This window comes from Notolepis coatsorum (assembly GCF_963971535.1).
Source record: "Notolepis coatsorum genome assembly, chromosome: 5".
In the NCBI taxonomy this organism is placed as follows: Eukaryota; Metazoa; Chordata; class Actinopteri; order Aulopiformes; family Paralepididae; genus Notolepis; species Notolepis coatsorum.
In genome coordinates, this window is record NC_140169.1 from 98,681,779 (window position 1) to 98,703,073 (window position 21,295).

At 47.6% G+C, this 21,295-nt stretch overlaps 1 protein-coding gene across 1 annotated transcript in view; it reads right to left on the bottom strand.

Annotated features, from left to right (window-relative positions):
- Nucleotides 1–21,295, bottom strand: part of akap7 (A-kinase anchoring protein 7) — a gene marked incomplete at its 3' end in the record, with an annotated part of 108,925 nt that overhangs the window by 77,407 nt on the left and 10,223 nt on the right. The window contains exons 3-6 of the mRNA XM_084314192.1: nt 16,904–17,053; nt 2,717–3,012; nt 1,938–2,074; nt 187–347 (exon numbers count right to left, since the gene is read on the bottom strand). Of these exons, the coding sequence (XP_084170318.1) occupies nt 187–347; nt 1,938–2,074; nt 2,717–3,012; nt 16,904–17,053 (744 nt within the window). The remainder of the gene's footprint in view (nt 1–186; nt 348–1,937; nt 2,075–2,716; nt 3,013–16,903; nt 17,054–21,295) is intronic.

Here is a 21,295-nt window from a genome sequence, read left to right on the forward strand (position 1 = left end):
TCACACCTGGTCAAGGCATTATGATGTATTAATTTACTGTGTGTACACACACACACACACACACACACATATACACAGACAAACAGATATAGAAATATGCTAGAGATATTAGAGATAGAGAGGGGAAGAGAAGAGAAGAGAGGGGAAGAGAAGAGAGGGGAAGAGAAGAGAAGAGGTGTCACTGACCTGCCAGTGTCTCCAGAGTGTTTCTGGATTCTCCAGGCGCCACGCTGATAAACACCACCTCCTTACGAAAATGACCAATCCCTGTGAAGGACAGCACCAAGTCCTGCCCACCCAGCAGCTCAGCCAATTGGTGCTTGACCTCGGACAGAGCAGTCATCGCCCTGAGAGGAAATGTACAAACACATGTCACAAACACGCATCAATACAAGCACATACACATCAATACAAGCACAAACAGCAATACATAAATGAATCCTCTCTCTAACTCCATTTTAATTTTCGCGCCCTCTCTTTATCATATTGCATAGTGAGTCTACTGATTTTCAATATTTTAAATTATGCAGATTAAATAGCGAGATGAGAAAAACATGTTGTTTTTGACAATAGCAGCAGTAGTAGTAGTAGTAGTAGTAGTAGTACTTAGTAGTAGTAGTAGTAGTAGTAGTAGTAGTAGTAGTAGTAGTAGTAATATAAGTAATAGTAGTAGTAATATAAATAGTAGTAATAGTAGAGTAGTAGTAATAGTAGTAGTAGTTGTGGTAGTAGTAGTAGTAGTAGTAGTAGTAGTAGTAGTAGTAGTAGTAGTAGTAGTAGTAGTAGTAGTAGTAGTAGTAGTAGTAGCAGCAGAACAGCGCTGCCAGGATCCTGATGAGAGTCCGTAAACACGATCACATAATCCCCATCCTCCACTCACTACACTGGCTCCCCGTCTCATCCCGGATAAAGTACAAAATCCTGACGCTCACCCATAACTGCATAAACGGACATGCACCCCTCTACCTTCAGGAACTCATCATTCCACAATCCTCCACCCGCACCCTCAGATCCGCAGGTAGCCTGCTCCTTCAGGTCCCTCTTAATTTTCTGTTTATACTATGTTTTTAATTAACTATGTTCTATTTTTATCTTATTTGTTACTATTTAAATTTTTTAACTATGCTTTAACCCTGTAGTGTAGCACTTTGGGATCCCAGCGAACAAAAAGTGCATTACAAATTCAATCTATTATTATTATTATTATTATTATTATTAATAGTAGTAGTAAATAGCAGTAGTAGTAGTAGTAGTAGTAGTAGTAGTAGTAGTAGTAGTAGTAGAAGTGGTAATAGTGGTAGTAGTAGTAGTAGTAGTAGTAATAGTAGTACATGTATTAGTTTTAGGGATGTCCGATATTGGCATTAAAATGTGATATGGGAAATTATCGGTATCGGTTTTCAAAACACATTTATTACATTTATTTAACCTTTATTTACCCAGGCAAGCAAGTAAGAACACATTCTGATTCAGGTTTAACATGACTGGAAATCTAGTCTCTGAATGTCCAGGTTTTCCTGCTTGAATACATTTAAAACAAGGAGCTCCAGTGTGCAGACCTTCATCTCCATCACTTTCTGCTGTTGGTTCACTACCTGCCTAGAAGGTCATTGGAAATTGTTTATTCAAATGTTTTACCTTATTTCAAACACTAATTTGGTTAAATGTGGTGGTCTGGTGTTTAACCCTATAGCATGGTGGTTTTCCAGGATGTGGAGACAGGAAGTGAAAAGAGATAAACAGGAAGTAGATGTTTTATCTAGTGCAGCATCCTAAGTGTTGTCAGGGGCCAGAGCAAACAATCTGTCACTATAAAATATAACATCCTGGAATGTAAATCTGTGTGTGTGTGTGTGTGTGTGTGTGTGTGTGTGTGTGTGTGTGTGTGTGTGTGTGTGTGTGTGTGTGTGTGTGTGTGTGTGTGTGTGTCCACTCACAGGTCTACTTGTTCCTGATTGGCCAGGTGAGTGACCAGTAGTGTGATATGGAGGGTGGGGGCGGGGATCATGGCTTGAGCCAATCGGGGCTCCTGCTGAAGCACCGCCTCCTGGACCTCAATCACGCCATTGCTGATCTGTCATTGGACAAAGTCAATGTCAACTCCCTCTCCAGAGCCAATCACAGTTATGAATAAATTCACTAAGAGACAGATTAAGTTACTTACACAAAGAAACAACACTACAGGCTGATCACGATAAAAGTCTTTCACTACAGATAGGCTGGTAAGAACACACACGCTGGGCTGCAATGATGTGAAATTTCCCATGACTAATAAAATCATGATTATTACCAGTGACACCGGCCATTTTACAAAATGAGATTCAATAATTATGTAGAGTGCTTACTTTAATCTTTAACATTATGCGGCTACATTGTTCCGCTATGTCTGTCTGTCTACGTAAAAAAAAGAATCTACGTCTGGAGTATCCATTTGTTGGACAGACACGAGTTGACGTTATGTTCTAATTTAACAGAAAGTAATACCTTCTGTCAATTTTCTATCTGATCATTGGCGGATCAATGTGGGTTTAAATCCAAAATATCCTCCCTCATCGTTTGTATTCGTTGTGTCGCCTCTAGAGTCTTCTTTCTTTCCTTCATGTGAAGTTAAATCTACTCTCAAAGTGGAAGTGAAACATAAGCTACTCTGCGACTCTACTGCACAGACAGCGGCAAGCCTAACACGCACACGCACACACACACACACACACAGTACCTGTGTGTTGGTGATGGGGATGGACAGGAAGTAGTTTGGCCTCTGACTCTCTTTCTTCTTATTATTATTCTCCTTCTTCTTCTTCCCTCCATCCTCGTTGCTCTCCCCTCGTCCTCCGCTCTCCCCTCGTCCTCCGCTCTCGCCTCGTTTACCGCTCTCCCCTCGTCCTCCGCTCTCGCCTCGTCCTCCGCTCTCGCCTCGTCCACCGCTCTCCCCTTGTCCTCCGCTCTCCCCTCGTCCTCCGCTGTCCCCTCGCTCTCTCTTCCTCTTTGGCTGAACCCCTCCTCCGTTGGGAACTAGAGAGAGAAACAACACACACACAGAGTGAAATGAGCACCACAGTTACAGTCTGTGTTAATAATACATATAGTTAGTTAGTTATAGTCAGTGTAAATATGTACAACCTGTTCCACCCGATGGGGTCGGTACAGACCCCAAAATGGCATCTGGTCATAAATCAATATTTTTCAGAGTGTTGCAAAAAAAATTGCGATTTTAAAATCAAACGTATTCAATCACTAGTATGTCACAAAAGCATGTAGAATGTATATTATCATCAATACGTCAGTTTAGCAATAGGTTAAAATTGCCATTAGATAGTTTTAACTTCTCGATTTGCGTCTATTGCAAGACGGCGACCATTTTGAACATTTTGAACCATGGGAATACAGTTTTTTTCGACATTTTGTCGAGGGCATGCATAGCTGTGGATCAGCGTTGGAATTTTTCCGACTTCCTGGCAGATTCTGTGGGGGTTCAAAGTTCAGCGTTCTGAATGAATTATATCAATAACTGTTATTATTCGGGATAATAAGCCACAAAAGGTAATGTTTTTGACGAATATTGAAACGCAGTTAGTTTCTCCTCCCTATTGTTAGCATGTAGCAACAATTAGATCTGAAATTAGTTTCAAATGGTTGCACTGTGGTGAAAATAAAAAAATACAGTAAATTACAGTAGATATCATTATCTGTTCTTATGCACTGCCTGGTGATACTAAATCCAAATTGAACTCGGGCATTTGAAAGATAATATATGTATATATATATATATAAATGTGCGAATTCGCTATAATAAGGTAATTTATAAGCATCATATTCTATATTCTATAATAATATTTCAAATTGCATTGGTCCGGATGGGAGAATTCAGTACTGTATCTACAGAACCTTCGGTTTAATCATCTTCCCTTTATTAATTTCCTTTGATTTTTTTATCACACGATCTCAAGAGGGTACTGAACGAGATCAGTGGCAGTTTTTTAGGTTTGGTCATTATTATCATGGTGTTATTCACTGTCAAATATGCAAAGAAAAATCATAATTCATAATATGCTCCTTTGTTTCATCACAATTTAAGCAAGCCTAGTAATAGACACAATATGTCTGACACTGTGAATACATTCCCTGAGGTCCATAGATGTCCCTAGATACCAAGAATATGCAAATGGACTTTGTAGAAGTGGAGCAATATTCCATTTACCTAGGTATATATTTTAGGCGAAAATATTCCACGGGTGGAACAGGTTAAATGGTAAATGGTGCATTTATATATTTATCCAAAGCAGTTGGATTTGTTCCTCACATTTTACCCATTCACTCACAAATTCACACACCGAAGGCGGAGGCAACCATGCAAGGTGCAAACCTGCTCATCGGGAGTAATTAGGGGTTAAGTGTCTTGCTCAAGGACACTTCGACACGCTGCCCGGGAGGAGCGGGAATCGAACCGGTAGACGACTGCTCTACCTCCTGAGCCACTGTTGCCTGAGCCACCGTCACCCCAGTTAGTTATAATAAGTGTTAATACGTACAGTCAGTTAGTTAGTTATAGTCAGTGTTAATACGTACAGTCAGTTAGTTAGTTATAGTAAGTGTTCAAACGTACAGTCAGTTAGTTAGTCAGTCAGTGTTAATACGTACAGTCAGTTAGTTAGTTATAGTCAGTGTTAATACGTACAGTCAGTTAGTTAGTTAGTTATAGTCAGTGTTAATACGTACAGTCAGTTAGTTAGTTAGTTAGTTATAGTCAGTGTTAATACGTACAGTCAGTTAGTTAGTTAGTTATAGTCAGTGTTAATACGTACAGTCAGTCAGTTAGTTCTGTATCATTAGGGGATCCGCTTGGCATCACTCATGCACTCCCTCGCGTACGTGCACGCGCACTGAATAAATTCCACAAATGTACCTTTAATACCAGTATTAGTCTGACCACACCCCTCATCAGCTTACCTTCATAAGCAGGTGTGTGGTCACCTGCTCTCCTCCTTCTTGCTTTCACCACAAGGAAGTGCCCGGTAGTACCCCACTTGACGTGTTGTTAGTTGAAAAGAGTTGTGACGAGTTTACATTGTGCTTAATTTTTTCTTCTCTCATATCTGTTGTAAAGAAAAAGTTTGGGTCATAATGTATTCCGCGGAGAGTAGACCCGCTAGACCTACTCTTCACCAGCGGTTCTCCATTCCCGCCTCCGTCGTGCGTTTTGGTGCTGGGCTGTTGCCACTTTCATGGTTGCCGACCCAGCCCAGGAGACAGCCGATGGATAGTTTGCCTCTCCGAAGAGCCGAGGAGTCGGTGCCGTCGCTCCGGCGATGGCCTGATCTCGACTCTGGTTCTTCTGGTTCCGGGAAATCGTCCGTTGGTGAACGGGGGATTGTCTTGGAGCCAGAGGATTTGCGACGCAAACTTTTCGCGTCTGCCCGTTCACGTCGCAAGATGGTAGCATGCAGACGCGAACGGCCTGGGTTTGGGGAACTGCTGGAGACCAGCGAGGATGCGTCCGGCTCTGGATTTCCGATGAAAACTGAGGACTTCATGGAAGAGGCGGACGGATTCTTGTATGATGGTCCCGTGGAGGAGAGTATCCCTCCTCAGGAGACCCCGGAGGGGGGAGAAATGGCTCCATGGGGCTCCCTGTTCGAGGATGTCGAGGAACCACCTTGGCCTACCGTCTCCACCATGCCCTACTGTCGGCCACATCAGACTGTGGCTCCTTAACCAGTCGCAGCCTGCTGCATGTGAGGGATGCGGGGTCGGTGGAGGAAGGTCCGCAGGGGGAACTGCGGGCTTTGTTTCCCGAGCTCATGGCGGTAGCCTCCGCCGCAAACGGCGTGCCGCTGCCGCTGCCATTGCCTGCACCTGTCCCTGATGATCTCATAGGTCATCCCTGGCAGCGTCGCCCAGTGAGAGGGGTGGACGTTGTCTACCCATTTTTCCCCTAAATGGGGGCCTATGTTCGTCGGGGTCAGGCGGTGTCCAACATCATGGGACTAACTCCCACCTACGTACCAGTTACGCGGGTGTCGGGGTTAGTCAAAGGTATGGGGGAGGGCGTGCCTCGGCTTGACAGTCCGATGGCCGCTCTCCTCTGTCCGGATATGGTGTGGGAACCCCTATGCAAGCCGGTCCTCCAGGGGAAATCGGCTAGGCGATTGGCTTATTGGGGTGACCAGTCATTTATCGCTGGTACACAATCGCTGGCTGCGGCGTCTAACATCGCCCACCTGGCTAGATTTGTATCGGGGATCATGACGGGCGGCACGGATCTGAACGAGGTAAAATGCGATCAGATCACCCAGGCTGCAGGAGCTGTCCTGCACCTTTCCCAGGTGCTGGCCATAGCCATGGGGAAAGTGCGCGCCCTGGCTACCCTGGGCCAGCATCATCTTTGGCTGGAGCAGGCCTGTGTGCCGGAACGGAAGAGAGCCCCTCTTCTGACGGCCGCCCTCTCCGACGCTGGTCTGTTCGGGAAGGCCCTGCGGTTGATGACCTCAACATGCAGAGAGATGGCAGAGGAGAGATCCATCCTCCAACCCCATTTTCCGCCTCCCGTCCTTGCCGGTGGAGTCAGAAGGCTTCCGCGACGTCGAGCTGTCTCCGTCGCCGCTACCACTGCCTCCGCCGCCGCTGCTGGCCCTTCCAAGAGGGCCAGGAGAAGAGACGGCGCTTCTGCCACCGCCGGCCCATCCACGACCGGAGGAGACGGTAGGGAACGTCGTGACCAGCAGACAGTAACCTACCGTCCCTCCGGGGCTCCTCGGGGTGGCAAGACTCGAGCGGCGCGAGGTGGCAGACGCCGCTGAGTGACTTTTCCCCTCTGTATCCCCTCTCTTTTACACCCTCCCCGGCCCCTCTATGATTTTGTGCCTTAAAAAAACATTATAAATAAAAAAGTTCCCCGACATAAGGGGGACTATGTTTTGGCCGAACAAACTGTGTGTTTCTTCAACAATTCATATGGTGGGGTTGTGTAAATATGAATCTGCACTTTTACGTTGTGAGATGAGTCGTGTTGTGTTACGAGGTTAAGCAAGGTCTGCAACATACACTCAGTAATATGTTCTATTAGCTTGATGCTCCACATGCAGGTAGAAACTGGTGTTATTCCATTGCTTGAACTAAGTATATGTGTCTCACAATGCTGTGTTGTTTAGTTGCAGTAATACTCGTACACGCTCTAGCCGTTACTCTCGGTCAGCGTTTTTTGCTATGTACGACATAGTCAACGGGTGTAGGATTCACACACATGCGACTTGTTTTTTGTTGTAAATCCTGTTCACATTTTGTGGGTAGCGGGCATTGTATTAGCTTATGCTATGCATTGCATTCTACCGGAGGTTTTCAAAATGGCTACGGTTGTTTTTCTGTGTGTAGGGAACGTAGTGTGTTTTCGTGAGGGGGTGTCGAATAAACCCCTCCTTTCCCACTTGATTGGTTTAGGGGATTTTTTATCTCTTCTGCTGAGCCAGTCAGGGCCGAGCCGGTAGGACACCTTGGCAGGGGGGGGGGGGGGGGGGGAGGGTTATCCTGCCAACTCCTATTACAAGACAGGAGCCGGCAGGATTCCCCGCCCGTTGTAGCGGTGTTGCTATGACGACGCCTTCCATGAGTTACGGTGTCTTAAAGGTGTCGAGTTAGGGCGTAGGGCTCACGGTTCTGCTACGCCCGATTTATGTGTAAACTTGAGTCGGTTGGTCACGTGACTCACAGTTGGCATATCTTTTTCATGACTATAAACTCATGTGGGAAGGTGTTTCTGGGAGGGTCTGGTCTTACACTTACTCCCAGCTGTGCAGTTGGTTCATATGGGTGATGCTTTTTCTTTATTATTATAAAGAGTTGGATGTGTCTATATGAATTAGAAATGGGGGTTCCTGATGAAAACAAGACTGACGTCTTTCTCAGGTCTGCCTCCCCTTAACCAATTGTGTGTATTGCGCCGTACTGGGTTGTACCCTTTCTGCAATCTGTTGGGTAAAGTTTTCATTCATTCATTCATGGAGTTGATTGCATCTCGCCCCTCTTGTCGTTCCCCTGGGCGTCTTGGGGATTCAATAAGATGGTCTAAATAGCCTATTGTTGATGTGGGTATGTCAAAACGCACACATAGTGCTAGCTCAGGATGTTCTGTTGGACATTGGCTGACTGGCACGCCTTGATTGCTTGGGGTTAAAACAGCGTTTTTTATGAAGCAATTAGGATGGGGTTTTTTTCCTCTTCCGACACCCTGTGTGGTTGTCGATGGGTTCCCGTTCATATCAGGGGATGATGACGGAATGGATCTGAACATAGGGGGAAGGGTCTCACGCCCTGGGGGTGGGCCGCCGGTCGCGGTTCGCACCGAAACGTCTGGGTGGTGCCTTCTTTTTATGTTTTAAGATCAACACGCATATCTGCCCCTTCTCCTGGAGTTGGCATGTCGGCGTGGTTAGGGCACGGGACTGGTTCTGGTCGCGCTGGTCCGGATCAGTTAAACCCGTTGTCCGCCGGGGATGCAGATCTGCTGTTCTGGTACCCTGAGGGACTTGGGTTTTTTTCAGGGGGAAAAATGCTAGGTCGGTCCGGGTGTCACAGGGTTGAGCGCTATGGAACCCTTGTTGGGTACATTGTATTCTACACTGTCGTAATGGCTTACGGCCGTGCCAACCTGTACGCGCCCGATCTCGTCGGATCTCGGCCGCCGTGCAGGTTGGTCTTGGTTGGTACTTGGTTGGGTGACCTCCTGGGAATACCAAGTGCGGGGTGCTGGGGCTGGTTTTCCATTTTTTACGCTCTTCTCTTACGCGTAGCGAAGAGGGGCCTTGGGGTGGTTTTGGCCTCCTCGGGGGACCCTGTGCTCCCCGTATCACCGGGCCCGGTCCGGGGTAATGTTTCGTTGACCCGTAGGCCCGGGATAACCCTGTTGGAAACTGGAACGCGGGCTGCGGCAGTGCCGCAGGTGTGTTTTGGTTTTTTTTTCCTGAGGGGTTATGGGACCAACCACCGCATAGGGTAACACCTGGGTGGTTGGTTCTCTGGTGTGTTGCTGCAGTGTCAACTCCCGGGTTCACCGGTTGAGGGTGCCCCTGCACGATCATGACGTCTGCCAATCGTGTCAGCCTTCTCTGTGGAGGCTTGGTCATGCAACAACGCCAGCATACGCCCCTTCCGCCGGGGCGGCTGTGTTCAGCTGTCCTTTCTGGCGCCTGTCTCGTCCGCAGTCTCCAGGTTAGGGTTAACAGCCTGTTGCCTGGTCTTTTTCCCCGGTGCACTGCCTGCTTCCATTGGTTAACTCTTTGTGTGTTTACGGCCATGCTGTCTGCCTGTTACAGGGCCAGTGTGCCAGACGGTGTACTGTTGGGGAGGACAGGGCCCGCTCGGCTGAGGGGCCTTTGTCCGAATACGCTGGCGATGTGGGGGGCGGGGTCACTAAGTGCCCACCTGGTGGGGTCTTGATGCTGGCATCATGGACTTCTCCGGGCCCCCGTTCCAGGGAGTCCAGTCCTTTTGGTGGGTCTGGGTCTTCCTTCGCGCTCCGCTGCTACGGCCTTGCCACAGGGTTGGGTTTGCCCTTGACCCCGTGATTCTGGGGGCAGTAACAAGGTTGTTTCCCTCCGTTCATTCCCGGGTGGCATGCGGGTTGTGCGTGTGTGTAGTCATGGGGTCAAGCCACGGTCTGCTCACCCTGTGCGTTGAGTTGCTTGAGTGCCTCTTCGCACGGTCGGGTCCGTCGCCCTCCCAGTAAACCTCTAATAGGGGGGGTGCCCTCCATTAGGGGGGGTCGGGGGGGCTCGGCCCTCCCTGTTCTGTTGGTTGTGGGGGGCCTTCAGCGGGGTGTATTTGTCGGCCAGTGGCTCCCCTAATGATACAGAACGTTAGGTTATGACTATAACCAAGTTCTGTTAATTAGGGGTGACGCTTGGCATCCGACGGCCGCTACAGCCCTTGACCTCACCTTGTGGTGAAAGCTTGGGAAGGAGGAGAGCAGGTGACCACACACCTGCTTATGAAGGTAAGCTGATGAGGGGTGTGGTCAGACTAATACTGGTATTAAAGGTACATTTGTGGAATTTATTCAGTGCGCGTGCACGTACGCGAGGGAGTGCATGAGTGATGCCAAGCGTCACCCCTAATTAACAGAACTTGGTTATAGTCATAACCTAACGTTAGTTATAGTCAGTGTTAATACGTACAGTCAGTTAGTTATATATCGTATATGGCTATCGCGTCCCGCTCTTAGCCTTATGAGATACCCCTTATCTCCTGGTACCTATTGTACCCCAATACGAACAACTTAATGCACCCACACCTGATGGGGCCCCGACCCTATGGAGGCGTAGCCTATATAACCATGGCTATGGTCACCAAACGCTCTTCCTCTATTTTCGTTCCATCGTATCGGCTGCGTGCACCGTATGTAACTAGCAGGATGAAAAGATCAGAGAAGATTCATAATGTTGAAAGCTTACCGGAAGATTGCTTTTCCCTGGCTTCTTCGGAGCTTGTTTCAGCGACACATGAGACCTGTGCTGATGGTTCCTCGGCTGACGACGGCAGACCGTGGGGCAGCGTGCAAGGTTTGACTAGCAAGTCGGCTTGTACAAAGGTGAGGTCTGTGTCAGTAGGCATCAATGTCGGTGTTGGTAATGCTGTGGAGTATGTTTCGGCGCCAGGGCCGGGACGGCTTGGCGATCGTTCCGCTGCAGTGGACGATTTCCTAGCAATCCTGGAGCATGCTGTTAACGCTAATGCTGCTACTTCTGCTAATGCTGATGTTGACGCTGGAATGTCTAATAATCTCCGCCATGGGATACCGCTTTTCCCTCCTCTTACCAGCTTCATTGATGAAGGTCAGTCGGTGGTGGATGGGGGGGGGGGTTTGCTGAGTTCTATTTACCTTTTTTACAGGTAAAGGGGCTAACAACAGGGTGCAGGCCGGGGGTACCGTGGCTAAGCAGCCAGGTAGTTTATTTCCTGTGCCCAGGCGGGGATGAACGACGTTCCGTCCGGCCGATGCTTGATAGCAAATCGGCTCGGAGGGTGGCAGTATGGACTGATATGTGTGGTATACTGCTACAGGATGGCATTTAGCGGCGGCCAGTGTATGGCTCAGCTGGCTACTTTTCTATCCGCAATGGCGTCGGGTAGTAGGACTTTGGGTCCAGCCGGCATTGTAAACATGGTTCATGTTTGTGGTGTTATGGAGATCTTGACTCAGTCGCAAGCTATAACTGCGGGGAGGATTAGGATGCTATCAACTTTGATTGTTAGGCATGTTTGGTTGGAGCAATCTCCTCTTGGGGAAGAGGATAGGTTTTCTCTCCTCACGACTCCTTTTTCCACAGATTTTGGGCGTTCTGTGGAGGCGCAGGCGGTTGTTGATCTGGGTCCTACACCGCCTCACGCTGTGCAGCCAGAGGTGGGAGCACGGTCTCGTCAACGACTGTGGCGAGATCCTCGACAGGCGGCCATGTTTCCCCCGTCAGGGGTGCCCTGGTTGGAGAGTCAACAGGGTACTGCGAGGCCGACAGCCTTGGCGGCAGAGGGATCGGCCATTTTGGGTGAATTCGAGTTTGGTAAAACAAGCCGTCGTCATTTTGCCACGAGCAGCCCGCTCCCCGTTCAATCCTCTCTCTGTTACCCACGGAAGCGGGGCTCTGATCGTTCTCCTTTGGCTGCGGGCCGCGAACCTTCATTGAAGCGTATGCGGTCCCATTCTTCACTTCTCATGGAGACAGGGGCTGACACCCAGTTGATGGCTGAGCCTGGGTCTGTCTGTGAGAATGTTCCGTCGCGTGGTTCCTACGCCACAGGTTGTGGGTGGGAGGAACCTGGTGTTACAGCTGCCACTAGCTACAGTGGTCAGCAGGGGGACTCGTTGCCTCTTCTGTTGAATGCTCAGCAGGGGTTACCCCGGCTTCGCCTTCGCCAGGCGGGGTATCGCGCTGTTGCCTCCCACTCCCGTCAAACCGGCAGTGGTCTGCAAAGGAGAGGCGAGCGTGATTTGAGTGGTAGCAATATCACTGCAGGGCTTCGGCGTGTAGGGGCCCATGGGGTCCTCATGCCTTGCGTGTCTAGCTGCGGAACAACTCCTCAGCATGCGCTAGAGGGGTGTTCAGGGGGGGGTGTGTGTCAACAAGTTTGATGACAGCTCCTCCCGTATCAAACCGGCCCTTTCTGTCGGGGTCCCCCCTTGGGTGCGTCGCACAGCGGGAGGGACCGGGCCAACTATCTACTGTTCCTTGCGGCCCAGCGTCAGTTGACGGCGGGGGCACTGTGGGATTATGTTCACATATGGCGACAGGAATGCCGTCTGAATCGGTGGATGGAGAGAACGTTAGAGGAGGGGCTTGTTTTGCAGTTCGCACAATCCCATCCTCCGTTCTCAGGTTTGGTGCCGACCCTATTGTTAGGGTCAGACGCAGTGACAGCCCTGGCCGACGAGATCGAATCTCTGTTGGCGAAGCAGGCCGTTGTTGTGGTCCCGAGAGAGGACGCAATGTCAGGCGTCTACTCCCGTTATTTTCTGGTACCCAAGAAAACAGGGGGGGTCAGACCTATACTGGATCTGTCCGCGTTCAATCAGTTGATTGTAACGAGACCATTCAGAATGTTGACCGTCAAACTCCTGCTTGCTGTCAGGAGGGGAGACTGGTTCACCTCCATAGACCTGAATGATGCGTATTTTCACATCCCCATTTACCCTCCTCACAGGAAATTCCTACGGTTCCTGTTTCAGGGCGTAGCGTACGAGTACCAGAGGATGCCGTTCGGTTATTCTCTGGCTCCCCGCACATTCACCAAGTGCGTGGCGGCTGCTCTGGGGCCCTTACGTCGTCGGGGGATACGAGTTCTATTCTATCTCGACGACATTATACTCAGTCGTTCAAGGAGGTTGCCAGGTCTCATACTCGGCTGGTGGTGGAATTCCTCACCAGCCTGGGTTTTGCTGTGAATTGGAAGAAGAGTACCCCTCTTCCCAGTCAACAGGTGGAGTACTTGGGCTTGACGTTGAGGTCGAGGCCCATGATTGCAACCCTCTCGGAGCAGCGTCGGGGGGCTCTCCGTCACGCGCTCGGGGGTTTCCGTCTGGGAAGGACGGTTACGGCGCTGCAAGTGATGCGTCTGCTGGGCATTATGTCATCTGCTCACACGGTGGTTCCTCTTGGCCTCCTCTTCATGAGGAGGATACAGAGGTGGTTTCTCTCTTTGAGAATAGATCCGGTGAGGGACAAAGAGAAACGGTTGACGGTTCCTTTGTCGATATGGGGAGATCTCGCCCACTGGAGGAGGCTGGGTATCCTCACCATTGGGGTCCCCATAGGCAGCAGGGGCTCACACGTCACGGTCTTCACCGACGCCTCTCTCACGGGTTGGGGAGGGACGTGTCGGACCCATGCAGTGGGGGGCAGCTGGACAGGTCATGCTGGTCCAGCTACCCTGCATATCAATGTGTTGGAGTTGAAGGCGGTCCTCCTGGTCCTCAAACGGTTCGACCACCTGGTGGTAGGCGAACACGTTTTGGTCAGGACGGACAGTATGACGGCGGCGGCGTATATCAACAGGCAGGGTGGGACTCGTTCCATCCGCCTGCTCCGGGCGGCGGTCGAACTGTTGCTATGGGCATCCCGCAGGCTGCGCAGTCTGAGGGCGCTCCACATTCCTGGTAAAGAGAATGTGGCGGCGGATATGATGTCTCGGGGCGGTCCTCGTCACGACGAGTGGGAACTCCGCCCCGACATAGTCAGACAGATCTGGGATCGGTTCGGGGAGGCCTCGGTAGATCTGTTTGCGTGCCGACGCTCTCACAAGTGCCCCTTGTGGTTCTCGCTCAGTCGGGCAGATCATCCCCCCTTGGGGGTGGATGCCTTCTCGACCTTTCCATGGCCGCCCGGTCTTCTGTACGCCTTTCCTCCTGTACAGCTGTTGAGTCAGCTGTTGGAGCGGATACGGAGGGAGCGCAGGACGGTGATCCTGGTCGCGCCGGACCGGGGCACGTCAGTGTGGTTCCCGGTCTTGATCCAGCTTCTGGTCGCTCCTCCTTGGGTCATTCCGTGGTCGGCGACGGCCCTCTCACAGCGCAACGGATTGCTGTTCCGGTCTCCGGTGTTGGGCCAACGCCTGGTGGTGTGGCTGGTGGGGGGGTGAGTCTGGAGAGGATGGACCCCTCGGTGGTTGGTACCATCCGGTGTGCGCATGCTCCCTCCACTGTCGCGGTTTACGCGGGCAGATGGCGTGCGTTCCAAGAGTGGTGTAAGGGTGAGGGCTGGGACCCAGTCTCCTGCCCCCTGGATGCTGTCCTGAGTTATCTCCAGTCTCTTCTTGATAGACTGTCGGCTTCGACGGTGAGGGTATATGCGGCAGCTATATCCTCCTATCATGAGGGTATTGAGGGGACTGTTTTGTTCAGCCACCCTCTTGTGAAGCGTTTCCTGCTTGGCGCTCGACGCGTTAAGCCGGTGCAACCTCCTTGGCTCCGACTTGGGATCTTCAATTGGTCCTCGGTCGGTTGTCCTTGGCCCCGTTTGAGCCGCTCGAGCAGGCGCCGTTGGGACAGCTGTCTTTCAAGACCGCGTTCCTACTGGCTGTCACTTCCGCTAAACGCGTAGGTGAGCTCTGTGCTCTCTCGGTACGTCCAGAGTGCCTGTCTTTTCGGGCCGATTGCGGTGCCACTCTGCGACCTAATCCTGCTTTTGTGCCTAAAAATATCCGGAGTTCCTTCCGCTCCCGGGATATTGTGGTTCAGGCGTTTCGTCCTCCTCCTCACGACAGTGAGTTGGATGCGGCCCTTCACCTGTCATGTCCAGTCCGTGCTTGGGGATTTACCTCAGCCGTACTCAGGACCTCAGGGTTACCGACCAGCTTTTTGTCTGTTACGGTGGGTCTCGTGCTGGTAAGGCACTGTCGAAGCAGCGCCTGTTCCATTGGTTGTGCGAGGGCATTACCCTCTGCTACACATTGGCTGGGCAGGATCCCCCTGGGGGCATCAGGGCGCACTCCACTAGTGGGGTGGCTGCCTCTGCCGCTCTCCTGGGTGGGGCCTCGGTGGAGGACATCTGTGCTGCAGCTTCATGGTCCTCCCCGGGCCCCTTTGTAAGGTTTTACCTCATGGACATGACCGGGGGTTCTGTCTCCCAGGCGGTTCTGGGGTCTGTGGCCTTTCCTGATTCCCGTCCTTTGGTAGGGTAGCAGGAGTGTGTGGGTATGGGCCACAGTGTGTTGAGTCACACGTGGTTCCGCCTGTGCGGTGTGTTCAAGGGGTTCTGGTTCCTTCTTGTTCGCATTCAGGTGGAGTTGACTGCGCCCCCCCTTCATTAGGAAGGATGGGGTGACAGGGCTCCCCGCGCCCCTTGATGTGGGCTTACGGGTCCTCAGGGGGTACATCTGTCGGGCCTCGCGTCCGCTCTAACCCATATCTCATAAGGCTAAGAGCGGGACGCGATAGCCATATACGATATATAACGGGCTGAGCGTCCCGCTCTACGCGGCCCTGAGTTCCCTTTTGAGGGATCTTTTGCTGGAACGGGATTTGGCGAGGAAGAGCGTTTGGTGACCATAGCCATGGTTATATAGGCTACGCCTCCATAGGGGCGGGGCCCCATCAGGTGTGGGTGCATTAAGTTGTTCGTATTGGGGTACAATAGGTACCAGGAGATAAGGGGTATCTCATAAGGCTAAGAGCGGGACGCTCAGCCAATACTAATATAACTAGGTTATATACATAACCTATCGTTAGTTATAGTAAGTGTTCAAACGTACAGTCAGTTAGTTAGTTATAGTCAGTTAGTTAGTTATAGTAAGTGTTAATACAGTCAGTTAGTTAGTTAGTTAGTTAGTTATAGTAAGTGTTAATACAGTCAGTTAGTTAGTTATAGTCAGTGTTAATATGTACAGTCAGTTAGTTAGTTAATTATAGTCAGTGTTAATACGTACAGTCAGTTAGTTATAGTAAGTGTTAATACGTACAGTCAGTTAGTTATAGTCAGTGTTAATACGTACAGTCAGTTAGTTAGTTAGTTTTTATTGATTTATTATTTATTTTTTTTATCATCTTTTTCCCGATTTTTTTTCCCATCACACTGTTGTCGTTATGCCAATTCCCAACCCCCTTCCTGGTTGTTGCGCGCGCACCCCCCCCCCCCCCCCCCCCCCCCCCCCACTGTTGGTCCGGGAGGCCGGAGACTATCATATGCTTTCCTCCGACACATGTGCAGTCAGCCAACAGCCAGCCTGGCAGCGCAGACTCTCACTGGGTCACACTACCTCCCTCCAGATCCTTCCCTCGCTGTGCAGGCGCCCCGACCGAACTGTAGGAGTCGCTGTTTACAACGACCAGGACCAGAACCCACCCACCAGCTTTCCCACCCCTAACACTGGCAATTGTGTTAGTATGAGCGACCAGCCAAGCTGGTAGCAACGCCGAGAGCTGGGCTCGAACCCAGCGTCTCCTGCGTTGGTGGCGAGTGCCTTGCCCACTACACCACCTAGCCGCCAGTTAGTTAGTTAGTTATAGTCAGTGTTAATACATACAGTCAGTTAGTTAGTCAGTGTTAATACGTACAGTCAGTTAGTTAGTTATAGTCAGTGTTAATACATACAGTTATAGTCAGTGTTAATACATACAGTCAGTTAGTTAGTTACTTAGTTAGTCAGTGTTAATACGTACAGTTATAGTCAGTGTTAATACGTACAGTCAGTTAGTTAGTTATAGTCAGTGTTAATACGTACAGTTAGTTAGTTAGTTATAGTCAGTGTTAATACGTACAGTCAGTTAGTTAGTTATAGTCAGTGTTAATACATACAGTTATAGTCAGTGTTAATACATACAGTCAGTTAGTTAGTTAGTTATAGTCAGTGTTAATACGTACAGTTATAGTCAGTGTTAATACGTACAGTTAGTTAGTTAGTTATAGTCAGTTTTAATACGTACAGCCCAGAGAGTTCCAGGTGGCTGGAGCAGAAAAAGCAAAGGGTAGTTCGGACATCAGGTCATCAGGATCATCAGCTGATGACAACCTGTTCTTCATCTTCCTCCTCTGGCGACTCCGCTTCCTCCTCATCCTCCTCTTAATTGTTCTGTCTGGAGGAACAAACACACAAATAAACTGAGACTACTAATCAATTTACTACAATTAATACAATAGATGGTTTATAGACTAGATATATGAAACAGATTTTTAGATTATCAGTTCAACATATTAACCCATGGTTGTCTGAGATCATAAAGCAGGCAGGCTGGAAACCACAATATAAAACAACTAGAAAGCTGAGCTCAGTGGAACACAAATGTATTCAGGTAAACTTCTATCTAAATCCCTAATAATAATAGTGATGTATTCAGGTAAACTTCTATCTAAATCCCTAATAATAATAGTGATGTATTCAGGTAAACTTCTATCTAAAGCCCTAATAATAATAGTGATGTATTCAGGTCAACTTCTATCTAAAGCACTAATAATAATAGTGATGTATTCAGGTAAGCTTCTATCTAAAGCCCTAATAATAATAGTGATGTATTCAGGTAAACTTCTATCTAAAGCCCTAATAATAATAGTGATGTATTCAGGTAAGCTTCTATCTAAAGCCCTAATAATAATAGTGATGTATTCAGGTAAGCTTCTATCTAAAGCCCTAATAATAATAGTGATGTATTCAGGTCAACTTCTATATAAAGCCCTAATACGGCGGCACGGTGGTGTAGTGGTTAAACACAGCAAGAAGGTCCAGGGTTCGATTCCCGCTTGGGGACCAGGTTTCCATGATGCCAGTTACCCAGGTGGGGTATCTCTCCCAGGCCTTTCTGTGTGGAGTTTGCATGTTCTCCCCGTGCTCGCAAGGGTTTCCCCCCCGATAAGATAAACCCAATGGAAAAACATGCACAACAACAAGATCGCTAACGCTGTGGCGTCCTTGACGAAGACGGACAGGAGCACTTGGATTGGTCCCCTGGCGCGGCTCACGTTGCGCCTGTCTGCTCCCGGCTGCCCTTGGGGGGGAAGGACGACGGGATGGGTTAATCGCAGAGACTAATCGTATACATGCATCGCATGCATGCCGATTAATGACCTCTGAGCAGGTCCTACCGGTATTTTGATTTTTTGATAATAATAGTGATGTATTCAGGTAAACTTCTATCTAAAGCCCTAATAATAATAGTGATGTATTCAGGTAAACTTATAGCTAAAGCCCTAATAATAATAGTGATGTATTCAGGTAAACTTCTATCTATAGCCCTAATAATAATAGTGATGTATTCAGGTAAATTTATAGCTAAAGCCCTAATAATAGTGATGTATTCAGGTAAACTTATAGCTAAAGCCCTAATAATAATAGTGATGTATTCAGGTAAACTTATATCTAAAGCCCTAATAATAATAGTGATGTATTCAGGTAAACTTCTATCTAAAGCCCTAATAAAAATAGTGATGTATTCAGGTAAACTTCCATCTAAAGCCCTAATAATAATATTGATGTATTAAGGTAAACTTATATCTAAAGCCCTAATAATAATAGTGATGTATTCAGGTAAACTTATAGCTAAAGCCCTAATAATAATAGTGATGTATTCAGGTAAACTTCTATCTATAGCCCTAATAATAATAGTGATGTATTCAGGTAAATTTATAGCTAAAGCCCTAATAATAGTGATGTATTCAGGTAAACTTATAGCTAAAGCCCTAATAATAATAGTGATGTATTCAGGTAAACTTATATCTAAAGCCCTAATAATAATAGTGATGTATTCAGGTAAACTTCTATCTAAAGCCCTAATAAAAATAGTGATGTATTCAGGTAAACTTCTATCTAAAGCCCTAATAATAATATTGATGTATTAAGGTAAACTTATATCTAAAGCCCTAATAATAATAGTGATGTATTCAGGTAAACTTATAGCTAAAGCCCTAATAATAATAGTGATGTATTCAGGTAAACTTCTATCTATAGCCCTAATAATAATAGTGATGTATTCAGGTAAATTTATAGCTAAAGCCCTAATAATAGTGATGTATTCAGGTAAACTTATAGCTAAAGCCCTAATAATAATAGTGATGTATTCAGGTAAACTTATATCTAAAGCCCTAATAATAATAGTGATGTATTCAGGTAAACTTCTATCTAAAGCCCTAATAAAAATAGTGATGTATTCAGGTAAACTTCTATCTAAAGCCCTAATAATAATATTGATGTATTAAGGTAAACTTATATCTAAAGTCCTAATAATAATAGTGATGTATTCAGGTAAACTTCTATCTAAAGCCCTAATAATAATAGTGATGTATTCTGTTGAATCTAGAGGGTGTATGTATGGTTGTGACTAACTGTAACTGTCCTCTACTACTCCCATGACTGCATGTATGTCTGTGTCCACTGGAGGGCGCTATAGGCGGAGCTTCTACTGTCTACGCCAGGTTGGGAGTATATAAGTCTTGGTTCCCTCCTACTTTTTCTTCTTTCCCACACATGCCTCTCCCGGAGAGGAGAACACATGAGCTGTTGTGATATGAGTCAATGTGAATGAATAAACCGCTGCCAGCAGAGCAAGGCCAAAGATGGAAACCATGCCTCTTGTACATATTATTGTCGCCCCATAGCCATTTCTGTTAACATATTCAGGTAAACTTCTAGACACAGGACTATGGGGGTAAGATATAATAAAGCATTCCGATTATGAAAAAACACAGGACTATGGGGGTACGGGATATAATAAAGCATTCTGATTATGTTCCGTCTTATGACCGGCCAGGATTAGCTTCTGTTGCAGTCCGTTAAACGTGACATTGTTAAATGCCACTCTTACAAACCCTTAATGTTCCTGATGGTTATTCCCGGGGTAAGGAGGATCCTAAAGTGTGCGCTTTCATTTCATGAATGGATAGTTACAGACAGTACATGGCTGGATTATTTGGAAGACAGAACGCCAAATAGTTAGGAAAAAAAAGTTACCATTAAATTTTTTTTATAATTGTAATAGTTCTTTACTAATACTACTAGTTAACACTGTTATTTCGAAATATTAAATAACCCCACAACAACAAGCGTAACTCTATAGCATAGCCTATTAAATAATAATAATTTCTTAGTTCATGTCACCTCACCCCCCTCCAGCCAGGCAAATAGACTTTATCTGCACTCCCCCTCTCTGGGCAATGGTAAAGTGTGGCTGTAGTGGCCGACTGTCACTCCCCGAATGTGTTGACAGGCGTCACGATGCACCCATAATTAGTTCTCTACTCAGTAACAAAGTTTGTGATGTAAATATAGAAGAAAGTCCAAGTTGCGGCTGGTACAGTTTGCAGGGTTTTATTGTCCAAAAATGAATGATAGCTAATTAATGGTTAAATCAGAACAGTTGTCAATTGCTCTGTCTGTCAGTTCCAAACAGTGAAACAGGTAGGAAAACATATCTCCAAAACAGGTGCATGAATTACAGCAGGGCTATTCAACTAAATTGTTCAGGGGGCCACATTGTCAGAAACCCAAGGGGCCAGGGGCCGGACTGCCACGGCGCCTCCCCGTGCTATGAATATATGTACACTTGACACAACACGCAACCACATTTTCACAACTTTTATTTAACTACATTGCAAAAGTAGTATACTTCATTTATGTGCCACATCTGCAACATCTCCTGCAAAAAGTGCTTCATTTATGACTGTGCAACAACTGCAACATCTCTTCAACATTTCAATATAAAAATAAAATAAAAAACAAACGAGTGCATGATGTGCATCTGAACATTCTAACATCAACACTTGAACAAAAAAACACATTTATAGTGCAGCTGAGCTTATGAAAAAGTGCTTCATGTCTGTGCAACAACAGCAAATCACAGCATCTTATTAGCACTTATTGTCCACTCTTAACTCTCAAACATCAGGGGGTGTGGGGGGCAGACAGGCCTAGCCTACATACACACATCTAATGAGAGAGATTGCACTTCTTTGACTGGGCAATGGCAGAGAAAGAGGGTTCATAGGAAGTGAGGGCTACCCGCAAACAGTGATGCAAATGCTCATTTGTCAAGGAGGCACGGTTGCTTGTTTTAATGGCATTCATGTGAGAGAAACTGGATTCACAGGTGTATGTTGAGCCAAACATTGTTAGCACAGATATTGCCAGTGTTTTTATTTTGGGGAATGTGTTGACATGACTACACTTTATCCAAAATGTTGTGGTGGATTCATTCTCAAGTGCCTGCTTCAGAGCAGATGATGCTTGCATGTCAATTATTTCAAGTTGCAGGAGACCTTCATCAATGTGAAGTGATGCAAGGAACTCTTGTCCTTTTGTGGACATAGCAGCTACATTGGCAAATGGGTTG